Source organism: Harpia harpyja, chromosome W, assembly GCF_026419915.1.
Source record: "Harpia harpyja isolate bHarHar1 chromosome W, bHarHar1 primary haplotype, whole genome shotgun sequence".
Lineage (NCBI taxonomy): Eukaryota > Metazoa > Chordata > Aves > Accipitriformes > Accipitridae > Harpia > Harpia harpyja.
Genome location: NC_068968.1, coordinates 11369026 through 11386282, shown reverse-complemented (window position 1 = coordinate 11386282; position 17257 = coordinate 11369026). Strand labels below are relative to the sequence as shown.

Here is a 17257-nt window from a genome sequence, read left to right as displayed (position 1 = left end):
TCAGGGCTCAAGAGAATACCATGGACTGGTAACCAAACTATAGGAGCCAGTATACCTAAAGTCATGTGCTAGATTTGTCCCCTCTCCATTCAATATTCAGATACAAAGACAAGACCAGGTCTACCAGTTGGAAAGTTGCTGAAAGTAGCACAGGGGAAACTAGTAGTACCAAACACTTTTTAATTAATGAAAAAAACCTTAAGTTTGTGTTTGCAAAATCCACAAACTGGGCAGAACAATCCAAGCTTTATACACCCTATTACATATTTCTAAAGATGTTTTTGACACAAAAACAAATGCAGGCAACAGATGTGCTTGAGGTGAAATCATTCCTGAATTGGAAAGGGAAAAGCAAATATACGGAGCACGTATTTAGAATCCGTCTCCCCCAAAGGCTCTTCAGAAAAGGGTATATTCCAATGGAATGTATTAAGAGCATATTCAGATGAGATATTATTCTGATCAATAATCTTATTTGATTGGGGAAGATATAGTATGGGTTGTTGAAATAGAGAGGAGAGAATTCAACTTGCAATCACATTTCCTTTAATGTTTTCAATCAGACGTTATTTGTGGGGGGATATGATAATTACTAATTAGTTCATGTAACAGAGCCTGTAAACTGATATAAACAAGCAATTAAGCTTCATCATCTACTTTGCTTCTGTTTTGCTGATACGTATAAACAATTGATTGTTTTCCACATTGACCAAAAACATAACATTGTTTGTGGCCAATGTTACTGGGTCTTTCATCAGGTAGCTATCTTCCAGATAACCTGTCAACTACAGACCACAGTCACCAATGCACCTGTTGTAGCTCTTTGTTTACAGAACAGATGTCTAGTTATATCCCGACTTTCTACTATCATCAAGAGAAATGCCAAAACTAGCCTAACTACACAGAACAAGTGTTTTAGAATAATATCTGAGGTTGAATACCTGCCCCCTCTGGTTGCATGAGGTTTAATATATGATTAAAATATATGCTGCTTTAAAAAGGAAGTATCAAGCCCTTGTTATAATGTAATAAAAATTCAAGACAATGTGTGCACTTAAAACCCAGAAAAGGGATAGACCCCTCCAAAGTAACAGAGAAATGGTTAAAATTACATGGAACAAGTCCAAAATTCACTGTGACAACCAGGCCCCAAGATTTGCACAATCTCTACACATACCCCTACGTTAAGTCACATCCCTGATATTAATAAACAGCATACTCAAGTTGTGATGATCCAACCATAATAAGCTGTACAATATTAAAATTCAGTTTTTCCACAGCTTTTCTATTGCTAAATATGCAATATGATGGTAATTTTGTGAACATCTATTGTTATGGTCACATAGTATTTTCAAAAATAATCTTTTCATAGTTTGGGCATTTGTAGAACAATTTTGTTTTTAAATGGAATAAGCCATGGTGAAAAAAATGCTCTCAAATTTAAGAAGTCTGTGTTCAACGCTATATTTATTTGGTGCTGATAACACACCAATGTTTTGGCTATAGCTGAACAGTGCTTGTGCAATGTCAAGGCCTTCTCAGTTTCTCACTCTGCTGCTGCCCTCCCCCCCAGTGAATAGATTGGGGGGGTGAGCAAGAGGTTGAGAGGGGACAAACCCAGAACAGCTGACCCAAATTGACCAAAAGATCAGTCAATGGCATATGACATCACACTCAGCAATAAAACTGGAGATTAGCCTTTCCGAGGTAGCTGTTGCTTGGAGACTGGCTGGGCATCAGTCTGCCTGTGGGAGGTGGTGATTGCCTTTGCATCACTTGCGTTCCCCCTCCCTTCACTTATTAAACTTTTATCTCAACCCATGAGTTTTTCTTCACTTTTGCTCTTCCAATTCTCTCCCCCATCCTGCTGGGGAATGGGAGCGAGCAAGCAGCTCGCACTGGTGGGTGCTTAGCTGCTGGCCAGGGTCAACCTACCACAAAAATAAGAACAGCCACAGATGTCTTACCTTATTCTAAGAGCCACCCAAGCAGCATCAATGTCAGCATACAGATTCTTCTCTGTTGGCTTCCCAGAACTTGCACCATATCCAGAATAATCATGAGAGAATATGTTGCAATTAATCCGTGAACCCAGTCCTATATAAAAGCTGCTCATCTGACCTAGGTCAACAGCATTTCCATGTGAGAAGAGCAAAGTATATTTGGCATTAAGCGAGCAACGCACAAACATACAGGCAATCCTGTTACCTTTGCTTGTTCTAGTCATGAAACACTCGATGGCATCTTTTTCTCTAGAAGAATACTGCCAGTCTGCTCGCTCTGAGAGATGTAGAGTCCAGCAACTACCACTCTCATCACAAATCAGTGTGTACGTAGGATCAGGAGGTAAGAATGCCAGTTTGGAAGCAATTTTCCCTGGGCATGGTGGACAACAGAACAGGCAACACAGTTCACTAAAGGAAAGATTATTCATCTTCTAGTCTGAAATAGGAAGAGAGAATGGTATCAGTTTCTAGTTAAAATCTGATATTAAAAACCCTCATGAAAAATACAAACTTCATCTCTCCAGTAAATAAGCAATTTCCATGAAAACATTTAACAAAATGTATTTAAACATATAAGCAAATTTCTATATAATAGTTTATTTGATATTAACTGCTTTAAAATAAGCATGCTATAAAAACAGTGATAACTACAGCCCTGCCAGATGTTAAAGCTAAAAACCCAAACCACACCACAAACCAAAACAAAAAAATTTTACCCAGAACAATAACAAGCATGAGTTTTGGAGTTTCTTTTGAGGAAATAAAGTCCCTCCCCTTAAGGCAATAACAGAAGCGTTCACCTCCTTGACAAATATACATGTCAAAGAACAATTAGAATATGTTATAGCATTTGCAGGGTAATAAGGCAATGAAGAGCTCTGCAGCAAAAAACAAAACAAACAAACAAAAAAACCTGCTACAATGTTTCCCAACTATAGAGAAAGTATGGCAAGCATAAGTTATGGGCCCCTGCAAGCACTATGAGCAGTAGGAAAGGTGCATGAAGGTCAAGACTTTTAAGAAGCAAAATGAGATGATTTACTGGCCTACAGAGCACTATAGGCCTTCAGTGCACTGAAATCCAGACGTAAACTCTTCCCACACTGGCTGACATGAGTGTTTTCAAGCCCTCCAGAAATTAACCAAGGTTTCCTGTCTTGCAAGTAGGAATTGGGATTATGTTGATATTATCCTTTTTAATGATAAAACTATTTTTATGCTATGCTTTAACAAAAACATCCCAAACCCAAATGCTCTAACGCAGATATTCTGCAAATCAATATAAGCCACGCTACCTATTCAAACCATTGGTTAATAGAGTGGGGAAGAAAAAACAAAACAATAACTGCACATACACCCAAAGCAAGCTAGGTAAAGATACAGCTGCCTTGACAAACAGGTACTTTGTCCTCTTAATTTACAACAGGGGTGGGGTGCAGGGCGATCTCCTTTGATCTCCTTTGTCAACAATATTCCCCCCCCCCCCAGAGAGGAGGGGTGATGAAATCTGCCAAGAGCCATGCTGGCCACACCAGTGCAGCTAAAATAAGCATTTACACTACTTTCATGATGCTAAGGTGTGTCAACTTAAACATTTCCATCCCAACTCTATTCACAGGTCTCAAGTTCAGTTCTTATCAGATCATGGAAACAGAAACACTCTTATAGTTTCACACACCACCTTCAATGCTAGATTCAAGTTTACAGTCAGGAACAAAACAAGCTAACTTCTGATGTCCACAGTCCCATGCTGTTTTAGAAATACCTATGTGATCCAACAACAACAAAAATCTTATTTCTAACTATATGTGGTGGGTTAACCTGGAGCACCTCCTCCCCCTCCTTCACCGATCTTGGTATCTGCAGAATTGTTTTTCTCACATTTTTTCCCCCTTGCTCTTCTCTCTCACAACTGCTGCACAGTGGGTTTGGTTTTGTTTGTTGGGGTTTTTTTTACCCTTTCTTAAATGCATTATCACAGAGGCACCACCAGTTTCGCTGATCAGCTTTGGCCAGCAGTGGGTCTGTTTTGGAGCTGTCTGGAACGGGCTCTGTCCAACCTGGGGGCAGCCCCTTACCTCTTTTTACAGGGGCCACCCCTGCAGCCTCCCCATTATCAAAGCTTTGCCACATAAACCCAATACACTGTAACTGTAACACTTGACAATACTGAGAACTGATCTCAAAGTCAATCCTCTAACTTGTAGAGAAGCATAATTTTCATGCCTGCATGCATTTCTTTCTCTCTCTCTCTTTTTTTTTTTTTAAAAAGCTCCATTGGGCACTGCTGCAGGAACTGTTGAATACAGATCACAGAACAGTTAACCTTATTTTGGATGTATGAGTAGTCTCCTATGGTAGGGTATGGACATATACAGAATAAAATGTCACATTAATAAAGTATCTTGTAGAGCAGTAAACACAAGCAACACAAGACAGCCTGATAAACATGAGGATTTTTAGAATACTACTGCTCTTCATAGTTCACAGAGTATTTTTGCTGAGACTGCTACAGCCAAGTACTTTCATCCAAGGTCTCTAGCTTTCTTCAAAACAGAGGGAAGCCACAGATTCTTAGATATGGGTAGCCAACACTACCAATTTAGAGGAGATGGCAGTAAAAGAGTAAATTCTCTCTTGAATGATAGATCCTGAATAAAAATGACTATATTTCTGCTAGCTAAAGAAACAACAGCCTCCGCACAAGTAGTCACTCAAATTTGTAATGGCTCATCTTTTCCCTATCAGGTGAGATTATCTGACATTAAACTTGACCTTAATTTGCAGTGGAAGAGGTCTATTGAAAAGGACCAGGGATTTGCAAAAGGCTTAGACTGTCTTATGCACAAGAAAAGCTACACCTCAAAAAGCGAGGTACAAATAGCCCGTTATGCCCAGGAACAACAGGCTGCCTTCCATGCCAGCAATAGGACAGTAGCTACAGAATTTCTTAGTTCTTTCTGACAAGTGCATTGAGAAGCAAATAACAGTTTTCACTATAACTATCAACAACCCAACAGCACTGCAAATATGATTTCACACAAAAAAAAAATATTTGTCATAATAGTTTCAGAAGACTGGAATCTGGCCTATGGAATTCACACACAGGGTAGTACTACAGTGAACATTTCAAGCAACACTAGGCTGTTAACTAAAATCAGCTGCAGTGGGCACAGTACCCCAAGACAGCTTAAATCTGCTAAAAATGGGGGTTTGCCACATACGGCAAATAACTTCCTATGCTGATGAATATAGCTAAAGTACTATTTCTCTCCTATACTAGACTGTAATGCAGATTTAATGTAACATCCATTTAATCCAATAGAAACTATCTCTATTGAATCTAAAGATTCTGATCCCAGAGGTATTCTCCATCTATTAAGATACAAAGAGGGAAAAAAAAAAATGGGGGGGAGGGGGGAGAGAGAGAGAGGAGAAAAACTACACAGAAAAAACACAGTCACAAGTACACCTTCATTTAGCATTGCCCAGCCTTGGCAAAAGCAGTTCAAATATTCTCATTTTGAGATCAGTCTTAAAAGACCAATAATTTCATTAAGTCTAAAATATAGTTTATGGAACACGAACAAAGTATCATAAATGAACTTGTGTTAAAAATCACTCTAATAACAAACAGGCTCAATGAATGCTTTACCTGAACTGTTACTAAAACTGGGAGGAAAAGAACACCCACCACAAATTACCTCAAGGAGACAGTTCCACAGGTACAGATGAACGGTTTTAACTCATCTATTCAAAATGTATGTTAGAGAAAGACTCCTATTATCATCTAAAACCTTTTCAGCATTTACGATGCAAATCTCTGCCCTCATTACAGTAACATCTTCAGATATAGAGATCAACACATCCCAAAAACATACCTATTTCACTACTTCTGTTTGTTAATTCAGTACTAATCAAGAAGTCAGTTCTGTTCTGCAAATACAGTTCTGGAAGTTGGTAAAGTTACTAACAGCAAAAATAAAAAAGTATACTAAGAAATGTATATAACCTTTAAAAATGATACACAGCTTTGCACACACACACATATATATATAAAATAAATAAAATTCTGTTCAAGAAACTTAAATGCATAAAACTTACTATTGTACCAAGACAGGCAAAGAAACAAAACAGACCCAAGTGGCATTACCCAGCCTTTGTGACTGTTGTGATTTAACCCCAGCCAGCAGCTAAGCACCACACAGCTACTCACTCATTTCCCCCACAGTGGGATGGGGAGAGAATTGGAAGGGTAAAAGGGGGAAAACTCATGGGTTGAGATAAAGACAGCTTAATAGGGAAAGCAAAAGCCACGTGCATAAGCAAAGCAAAATAAGGAATTCATTCACTACTTCCCACCAGCAAGCAGGTGTTTAGACATCTTTAGGAAAGCAGGGCTTCATCAAGCATAACAGTTACTCAGGAAGACAAATGCCATAACTCCAAATGTCCTCCCTTCTTCCCTGTAGCATGCATTGCTGAGCATGATGTCATATAGTACGGAATATCCATTTGGTCAGTTGGGGTCAGCTGTCCCAGTTGTGTCCCCTCCCAACTTCTTGGGCACCCCCAGCCTACTCACTGATCAGGCAGTCTGAGAAGCAAAAGAGGCCTTGACTCTGTATAAGCACTGTTCAGCAATAACTGACGCATCCCTGTGTTATCAACACTGTTTTCAGCACAAATCCAAAACATAGCACCATACAAGCTACTATGAAGAAAGTTAACTCTATCCCAGCCAAAACCAGTACAGCAGGATAAGTTTTTAAAAGGAAAGCAATCACTTTATCAAACTTATGTCTAACTCTCATATGAATAAAAAAAGTAACATACAGAATGACAAAATTAAAAGTGCCTACAGGCAGTAGTTTTAGTCCACTCTTTAGCAATTAACCTTTTCATTAAAGCTGATAGAAGAGGGAGGGAAAAAAACAAACAAACAAAAACTGTCTAGTCAGAAACACCTCAAATAGTTATCTTGGGATTCCTATAACACAAATGTTGTTCTTTCATGTAAGAAATCATTTCTGTCCTCTTTCCTCTGCAAGCCATAACAAGAGTGGCTCTCATTATTTATGTCACCAAGTACTTCACTCCGTATTAGCAGCTTAGCCTCAGAAGCCTAACCCTTGCAAGCACTTATCTAGAACAAAGTTAAACTTGAAAACACAGCTGCCAATTTGTAAATCTTTGGTGTTGCTCTAACTGTGCAACAGGCAAGATATTCACATTGTTGAGGGTTTTTTTTTTGGATAATCATTTTTCATTATATACTGCTGAAGTAAGAAACTGTAACAGTTTCCCCTGACCCTTTCATTGAGCACAATTCAATGAAGGCTTGAGTTCACTACTGAAACACTCGTAGTCATTTCAACATCTGCATTATATTATCACGGAACAGTAAGGTATAAACGTTTTCCAACTAGTTTAACAGTTAAAGAACTAAAACATGCAGAACAAACAAAAAAATAAAAGTGTCCGACCAAATATTATATAAAAGGATTCAACTAAGAATTTAAAAAGAACACACAGTAGATATGGAAAAGAACACAGATGAAGTGTATTTAATAACAAAAAAACATACCCAGAAATACTGTGAAGTAACTCTAACCTTTCAAGTATGTCTCAAAGAGCAAAACAACCCACAAAGACTGACTAGCCTGATATGACCAAAATTTCATTTTGGAATCATCAGATTTTAAAAGAAAAGCTATACATATATATATATATTTACTAGTCTCACAAATTCTAACAATATTAGAAAACCTAACTTGGTTTTATGCTAATACAGAAACATTCTTAATTGTACCACGAACTCTTTTGCTGGTTACTTTGTATATTTCAAAACAGACCTAATGGCACACTTGAAAGTGGAAAGGGAACACAGAAAATAGATTGCAAAAATCTAGCCATTCCTTCTCACAAAAAAAAAAAAATCAACCCACCAAACCCCCCAAAAACCTACCCCCCAAACCCCCACTCCCCCAAAAAAACAAACTCCCCAAAACCAAAGAAAAACCTTCATAAAAATCCCAGATTGACAAGTGTGGGATTATGTTCAATTACATAATGTTCTGTATGTTCCAGGAAAAACACTGCACTACAGAACTGCCCTGCTAAAACAATCTGTACATTGACAGACACTTAAGCCCCTTATTGTATTTCAGAGGCATCAGCCTGGTGCTTCACTGCACCAGTGTATCAATAATGAAAAGCTATGCTTTTAAAACTAGTCTGTGTTCAAGCAGTTCTATTTTAGCTTCTGCAGTCATGCTTCGATAATCACCTTTTGGCCAAATACTTTTAAACTATGCATTCCAATGCAATTTTAAGGCACACATCACCCCCACCATCAATAGCCAAAGTTGAAGAAATTAATTTAAGTCAGGCTGGACAAACTGAAAGCTCTTCAAGTGTCTGTATTTAATAAGGACCTCATGGAAGTCGATGACACACACAGAACCACTATTCAAATCTGGTAAAAGACAGAATTTAACAAGCATTTAAGTCAGCGTGCCAGTTTCCTAAACAAAGACATCCACAGCCAGACCACGGAAACGGAAGCCCCAGGACAGATCGCACACAGCACCCCAGGCCCTCTAAAGCACCTCGGCAGACGACACCCCGACTCCCTGGGCGCAGAGAGCCCCTCATCCCTTTCCGTGGCGCAAGAAGCGGCGAGCTGCTCCCCCCACAGGGTACAGGGCACAAACCCCCAAGGGTCTGCAGCCAGGACATCGGCGAAGATCACCACAACCCACCTACCCTGCCCGAATGCTCCAGGATCAGAGCGCTGAACCGCCGCCTCCCTCACCGAGGCTCAGCACCTACCCCGGCCTTTCCTCCTGGGCCTGCTCAACAGTTATCGGGGGTGGGTATCTCCCCTCACCTGCCCTGTGATGGAGAAGGTGCAGGAAGGGGGCACATAAAAAAGTGAGAAAAGAAATAAATGGTCAGAGCTGCCAAGAAACTAACTCGCCTCCACAACTTGAAAGCGGATCCACGAACCGCAACCGGCGGCGTTGCTGCTCCCACAACCTCCACCGCGCTAAGGCCCCGCTGAAAGAGCCTCGCAACCACCTCCAGCAGGTGGCGGGGGGGGGGGGAAGAAAGGGAAAGGGGAGCTCACCAGCGCGCGTACACCACGAGAGCGGTAGAAGAACCCGTACCTACACTTGATGCTCGTTCGATACCGCGCGACCGCCTCCGTCTCCCTCGCTGAGGGACAGGCAGAGCGCACACGGCCCCGCACTTTCCCCAGCAGCCACCGCTTGAACACCTAGACCGACGGAGGAATCGGTTGTGCTGAGTAATGGCACGACCCCAACCAACACCTGCAGTTCCCCAGCCACACTCTTTAGAAGAGAAAACAAAGCCCAAGGAGAGCTATTCTAGCCCCACCAAAAGAATGCATCTAATTGTGTAACTGCTTCAGCAGCTAAAAGAACAGTGAAGGAAGAAGAGACCTGCAGAAACTAGCAACCGACTGCAGCACGCCAATAAGAACACAGCCCTTAGCTCAGCTCTGGCCACTGAAGCTCCGCCTGAGCGGGGATAGGCGGGGGCAGCCAGGAAGCAGCAAATCGGTGTGCGTGGAGGGATTATACAGACGCTGGCTCTAGTCAATGGGTAGGTTGGTTTGGGCTCTTCTTCTGGCAGCCAAGGGGAAGGTGGTGGAGTTAGAGTAAACTTGAAGGTAGAGCAGTAGTGCTGGTTACATTGAAGAGACCACATCAGAGCAGATATTTATACTGTAGCCTGTGGGGAACCCCGTACTGGAGTAGTTGGATGTTTCTTGAAGGAACTGCAGCCAGTAGAGAACTTATGCTGGAGCAGATTGTCCCTGAAGGGCTACAGCTTGTGGAGAGGACCTATGCTGAAGCAGAGGAAAAGTGTGTCATGTGGTATGGAATATCCATTTGGTCATTTGGGGTCAGCTGTCCCAGCTGTGTCCCCTCCCAACTTCTTGAGCACCCCCAGCCTACTTGTTGATCAGGCAGTCTAAGAAGCAAAAGAGGCCTTGACACTATGCAAGCACTGTTCAGCAATAACTGACACATCCCTGTGTTATCAACACTGTTTTCAGCACAAATCCAAAGCATAGCACCATACAAGCTACTATGAAGAAAATTAACTCTGTCCCAGCCAAAACCAGTACAGCAAGCTGCACCTGCTAGGAGTCCTGTCTGTGCTCATGTCCCTGGTGTGGGAGCTATCTGTCCTGCCTGGCCACTGCCCTCTTGCTGGCCTTCCTCCACCCTGGCTGCAGAGCTGCCATGCCCAGCTGCATGAGGACCCACACAGGAAGGCTCCTCTCCATGGGGTGAGCTTCTGCCCAGCATGCTCCTGGCTGCTGGGTAGGCCTGCCACAGGAAGGCTGTGCCCCCCACCCAAGGCCAACAGCAGCAGTTCAGAGGGGCACCCACTGGCAGCGTGGCACTGCCACATTACTTGCTGCTGGGTAACAGCTCTATTTTTGTCCTAGAGTCTTCCTTCAGCCCACAAGAGGGAAACCCAGGAGAGGGAGAAGATGACACATGGAGGAGTCACCACTGCTCTTCACTCCTCCTCCTCCTGCCGCTGCATGCTCTCAAGCTGGGTACTGGTTCAGGATCTGCCAGCTGCTGTGGAGCCTCACACCAAAGTTACTACCCACCAGCCCAATGCCACCCTCTGTGGTAGTGGAAGTGGGGGGAGTGAGGCAGGCTCAACCTTCATAGCCTTGCAAATCAGCTTTGCCAGTGGACAGAGCCTTGATCAACCATTTTCTGCTGGGGCCTATGCTCCTGCCTCCCTGTCACCCCACCCCTCACAGCCGTGGCCACTGCTTCAACACAGACTCACCTCACGCAGGCCTGCCTCCCACCCTGGAGAGGCCTGGGCCACCACTCACACCTCCTTGTGAAGGTCCCCTCTGCTTGTCTGGGTGACTTGAAATGTGTCAACCTAATGCTGGTCCCTGCAGCAGCCGCTGCCATACAGCCACCCTGACACTGCACAGCTGGAATTACCTGTATTGCAGCCGTGGCCCTGGCAAGACGCCACTGCAGCTTTGCAGGCCTACCTGTGGCTCTAAGGGTGCACCAGCCGGCCCCACATGGGTCTAGCATTGATGGAAATGCGCACAATGCCTCTCACCATAGTGTTCCACTCTTTGCAATATTCCATAATTTTTTTATCCTACTTATTTCCTTCTCACCCCCTACACTTTCTGAAATCATGTAATCGATAAATTATCTTTTTTTTTTTTAACTGTCGTGGTTTAACCCCAGCCAGCAACTAAGCACCACGCAACCGCTCACTCACTCCCCCCCCACCCAGTGGGATGGGGGAGAAAATCGGGAAAAGAAGTAAAACTCGTGGGTTGAGATAAGAACGGTTTAATAGAATATAAAAAGAAGAAACTAATAATGATAACGATAACACTAATAAAGTGACAGCAGTAATGATAAAAGGACTGGAATATACAAATGATGCACAAGGCAATTGCTAACCACCTGCCGATCGACGCCCAGTTAGTCCCCGAGCAGCGATCCCCCCACCCCCACTCCCCCAGTTTATACACTAGATGTGACGTCACATGGCATGGAATACCCTGTTGGCCACTTTGGGTCAGCTGCCCTGGCTGTGTCCTGTGCCAACTTCTTGTGCCCCTCCAGCTTTCTCACTGGCTGGGCATGAGAAGCTGAAAAATCCTTGACTTTAGACTAAACATTACTTTTAGCAACAACTGAAAACATCAGTGTTATCAACATTCTTCTCATCCCTAACTCAAAACATAGCACTGTACCAACTATTAGGAAGAGAATTAACTCTATCCCAGCTGAAACCAGGACAGTATCCACCCCTTATTCTATACCATTGACGTCATGCTCAGTTCCCATACCTTCAGTAACATCCCAGTCAATCATCATCACCTTTTCCGTCCCTTTGAGACATATAAAAAATGAGAGAGAGAGATATATATATATGTATATATGTATACACACACAGAGATATCATTCCTTTAGTTTATGGGTCGTGTTCATAAAATGTTCGTTGAGTTCATTTAGTTCCCAACTCTGGGGTCCATCTGTCATACCAGTCTTTCTGGGCAGGAGGGATGGTGCAAAGTCCTCTCAGTCGGTAGAGCAGGATTGGGCTTCAGTGCAGTGTGACGAGCAGGTGACAGTGGAGGCAGCAGGAGGATGGTGTGCACCGTTGGATTGTTGCATGCTGGAGTCAGTTCTGGTTCCATCACTACTGCGCTTTGCTCAGTTTTATCACAGTTCATTCTTGCTTGATCTAAGTGATACTTACTATAGTACTATGGATATAGCATATAACAATTATAGTAAGGATAACATACAGTAGCAGGGTTATATAGCAACTAACATCATACAGTTAATTCTGGCTATTCTCACCTAAAATCAAATCCCCTTGAGGCACACATCGGACTTCCCCATCTTTTCGCATCACCCACCAAGTGCACCCAGGCCCTTGAGCAAAAGCAATCCCACGAATGGGTTTACCTTTGCCTGAGGCAGGAGTAACCCAGACTGTCTTCCCTAACATATTTTTATGTGCACTACAGGGACTTTATCCCCTTCTACAGTACGTAAAAGTTCTGACTGGGCAGGGCCACCCCGATTGGCAGATCCTCTGGTGTTGACTAACCAGGTAGCTTTTGCTAAATGTGTATCCCAATGTTTGAAGGTTCCACCACCCATTGCTCTCAATGTAGTCTTCAACAGTCCATTGTATTGTTCAATTTTCCCAGAGGCTGGTGCATGATAAGGGATGTGATATACCCACTCAATGCCATGCTCTTTGGCCCAGGTGTCTATGAGGTTGTTTTGGAAATGAGTCCTGTTGTCTGACTCAATTCTTTCTGGGGTGCCATGTCACCACAAGACCTGTTCTTCAAGGCCCAGGATAGTGTTCCGGGCAGTGGCATGGGGTACAGAATATGTTTCCAGCCATCCAGTGGTTGCTTCCACCATTGTAAGCACATAGCGCTTGCCTTGGCGAGTTTGTGGGAGTGTGATATAGTCAATCTGCCAGGCTTCCCCATATTTATATTTCAGCCATCACCCTCCATACCACAGGGGCTTTAACCTCTTGGCTTGCTTAATTGCAGCACATGTTTCACATTCATGGATAACCTGCGCAATAGTGTCCATGGTCAAGTCCACCCCTCGATCACGAGCCCATCTATATGTTGCATCTCTTCCCTGATGGCCTGAGGTATCATGGGCCCACTGAGTCATAAATAGCTCACCCTTATGTTGCCAGTCCAGGTCCACCTGACCACTTCAATCTTGGCAGCCTGATCCACCTGTTGGTTGTTTTGATGTTCTTCAGTGGCCCAACTCTTGGGTACGTGAGCATCTACATGATGTACTTTTACAACCAGATTCTCTAGCCGGGACGCAATATCTTGCCACAGTGCGGCAGCCCAAATGGGTTTACCTCTGTGCTGACAGTTGCTCTTCTTCCATTGCTGTAGCCACCCCCACAGGGCATTTGCCACCATCCATGAGTCAGTATAGAGATAGAGCACTGGCCACTTTTCTCTTTCAGCAATGTCTAACGCTAGCTGGATGGCTTTCACTTCTGCAAACTGACTCGATTCACCTTCTCCTTCAGCAGTTTCTGCGACTAGTCGTGTAGGACTCCATACAGCAGCCTTCCACCTCCGATGCTTTCCCACAATGCGACAGGACCCATCAGTGAACAGGGCATATTGCCTCTCATTGTCTGGCAGTTTATTATACAGTGGGGCCTCTTCAGCACGTGTCACCTCCTCCTCTGGTGACATTCCAAAATCTTTGCCTTCTGGCCAGTCCATGATCACTTCTAAAATACCTGGGCGACTGGGGTTTCCTATGCGAGCCCGTTGTGTGATCAGTGCAATCCACTTATTCCACGTGGCATCAGTTGCATGATGTGTAGAGGAGATTTTCCCTTTGAACATCCAGCCCAGCACTGGCAGTCGGGGTGCTAAGAGGAGCTGTGTTTCAGTACCAACCACTTCTGAGGCAGCTCGAACTCCTTCATATGCTGCCAATATCTCTTTTTCAGTTGGAGTATAGTGAGCCTCGGATCCTCGATATCCCTGACTCCAAAACCCCAGGGGTTGGCCTCAGGTCTCCCCAGGTGCTTTCTGCTAGAGTCTCCAGGTAGGGGCATTCTCCCTGGCTGCAGTATAGAGCACATTTTTAACATCTTGTCCTGCCTGGACTGGCCCAAGGGCTACTGCATGAACAATCTCCCGTTTAATTTGTTCAAAGGCTTGTTGTTGCTCAGGGCCCCATTTAAAATCATTCTTCTTCCGGGTAACTTGATAGAGAGGGCTTACAAGCAGACTAATTTGGAATATGCATTCTCCAAAAACCCACGACACCTAAGAAGGCCTGTGTTTCCTTTTTATTAGTCGGTGGAGACATAGCTGCTATTTTGTTGATCACGTCCATTGGGATCTGACGATGTCCATCTTGCCATTTTATTCCTAAAAACTGGATCAGTTCATACTGAACTCAAAACATAGCACTATCCCAGCTACTAGGAAGATAATTAACTCTATCCCAGCTGAAACCACGACATTAACAGATGAAATTTTTAACTCCTGATTGGGGGAAAAAAGAAAATGTGACTTGATTGTTCCCTAACAGTTTAGAAAACATTTTAATGGCCCTATGTTTATTATTTAAAAATAAATAAATAAATAATCCTATATTCTTTTCTGTCCTTTAGGGGAGGGAGGGGAAAGGTAGAGGCAAACCAGAATTTAGGCCCTAATCCTAGACCTGAAGCTACTCTTCTTGCTATTCCGTGAAAGTAAAAAAAAAAAAGCTTTTCATAACTAAAACTGATGTGGTTACACTGACAATCCTGCAGCATGAACTAGCCCATAATTAAGTTTAACACTGAGTGCTTGGAGTTTAATACTAGCCCTAATCTTAGGCACAGAGTTATAAGTTTTTTAATGACCATTTACTCACCAAGGTATTATTACAGCTCAAAAATGACACTCCTTAAAATAAGACATTAATACAGCCCATCCTAGAAACAGAGAATTATGTTATCAGATTATTATATCAGGAAATAATTTCTTTTTTCCCTCACTCTCTTCCTTCTCCCCTCCCTCCCTTCTTTCCTCCCTCCCTTCCTCCCTACTTCCTTCCTTCCCTCCCTCCTTCTTTCCCCTTCCTTCCCTCCCTCCCTCCTTCTCTCCCCCTGCTTCCTTCCCTCCCTCCTTCCCTCATTCCTTCAATCCTTCCCTCTCTCCCTTTCCTCTTTATCCTTCCCTCCTTCCTTCCTAAAATCCTTCCCTCCTACTGTACTTCCATCCCCCCTTCCTTCCCTTCATCCTTCCTACCCTCCCTCATTCCCTCCCACTTTCCTTCTTTACTTTGTCCCTTCTTAATTTCTTCCCTCATTCCCTCTATCCTTCCTTCCTTTCCTCCCTTCCCTGATGCCTTCCTTCCCTCCATCTCTTTCCCCGTTTTCTCCTCACTCCCTCCTTTTCTTTCACCTTCCTTAATTCTTTCCCTTTCTTCCTGCATTTTTTTCATTCTTTCCTTCTTTATTTCTGTATTGGGCAAGGTTTATGTGGCAAGGTTCTGGTAGCAGGGGGGTTGCAGGAGTGGCTTTGTGAGAAGATGCCAGAAGCTGCCCACATGTTGGACAGAGCCAGTTTCAGCCAGCTCCAAGATGGACCCGCCACTGGCCAAAGCTGAGCCAATCAGCAACAGTGGAAGCACCTCTGTAATAACATATTTAAGAAAGGGAAAAAAGTTGTTGCACAACAGCAGCTGGAAGAGAGAGGAGTGAGAATATGTGAGAAACAACTCTGCGGGCCCCAAGGTCAGTGAAGGAGAGGGAGGAGGTGCTCCAGGCACCAGAGCAGAGATTCCCCTGCAGCCCATGGGGGTCCATGATGGAGCAGGTATCCACCCTGCAGCCCATGGAGGACCCCAGGCTGGAGCAGGGGAAGAGCATGAGGAGGAAGGAACAGCAGAGACAAAACATTATGAACTGACTGCATCCCCCATTCCCCTGTGCCATTCAGGGGAAGGAGTTAGAAGTTTTGGGAGTTAAGTTGAGCCTGGGAAGAAGGGAGGGGTGGGGGGAAGGTGTTTTAGATTTGTTCTTATTTCTCATTATCCTACTCTGTTTAATTTGCAATAAATTAAAAAGACAGGTGCAGAACTCAGATGAGTGTTACTAGGATTTTCATACTTGCACTGAATGAGAATAGGCCTCAAAATCAGAAGGTGGATTCAACATTCATATTTGAAAGATCTAATGTGTGCTTCCTCTTCCTTTCAGTAAGATTAGCAGAAAAAGATGCCCAAAAAAAGAAACAAGGAAAGAAAAAAGTCTTCCATTTCTACAGGGTCATCTGCAGGTGGTTTAATTGTCAGTTGTTTAATTGTTAATTACATCTTCCACCTCAGAAAACAAATCTTATCACAATAAATTGAGAAAGAAAACCTGTATTTGAAAGCATTTAAATGGTTGAAATGTATCTTCCTTTCAGTGGTCCTAGCTATATAAAATTCCTTTAACCATGCTTTTCACTACTGCAAATAAACTAAAACTGAGGATAAACAGAACTAAACTCTGCTTTCAGAGACAAGTGTAAATTCAGAGTGAAATGTATTGATAATGGCATTGCTGTAGATTTATTTCTACTCACTGCAAGTGGAATATAGCTATCTGTTATGGTCAGATCCTGTTTCAGTTTTAATAGTGGGAAAGCTCCTTTGACATCAACTGCAACAGGTTGTGATTTTAAATGCATGGGCAGTACGATACAGCTGTTTCTGTTTAGTCCTCTGTGCTAATACAGCATCAGAAAGGACATGGTGAAAGGACAAGCTTACTAGAGAATTGGTGCCAAAGACAAATGACTCCCTGACATAATCTGAAAATGCATGAACTTCTCAATAGCTTTTAAATTGGTACAGAGAGTATGAAACTTCTGTTATCTCGCTTCCATTTTCTTTGTTTCCTAGACTTTTTGAGCCACTGAGTGAAAGGCATGGATAAGAGGTATGTTGTTATTCTGTGGAGCATTTCTTAAACCAGTTCTTTTAAGGTACCGTAAAATTAGACTCATTAGTAACTGTGTAGTCTGTAATACTTGTGTAGATTCTTATACCACACTCTTAATATATCTGTGTACTGAATTAAACAGGTAACATCTGTCTTGTGTTTGCCCTCTTGTCTTCCCCTTGGGGGAAAATGAGCAGAGTGGTGTG

At 43.1% G+C, this 17257-nt stretch overlaps 1 protein-coding gene across 1 annotated transcript in view; it reads right to left on the bottom strand.

Annotated features, from left to right (window-relative positions):
- LOC128136095 (alpha/beta hydrolase domain-containing protein 17B-like) overlaps positions 1-2434 on the bottom strand; it is a 30180-nt gene extending 27746 nt beyond the window's left edge. The window contains exons 1-2 of the mRNA XM_052775206.1: positions 1968-2434; position 1551 (exon numbers count right to left, since the gene is read on the bottom strand). Of these exons, the coding sequence (XP_052631166.1) occupies position 1551; positions 1968-2434 (468 nt within the window). The remainder of the gene's footprint in view (positions 1-1550; positions 1552-1967) is intronic.
- Positions 2435-17257: the final 14823 nt, after the last annotated feature.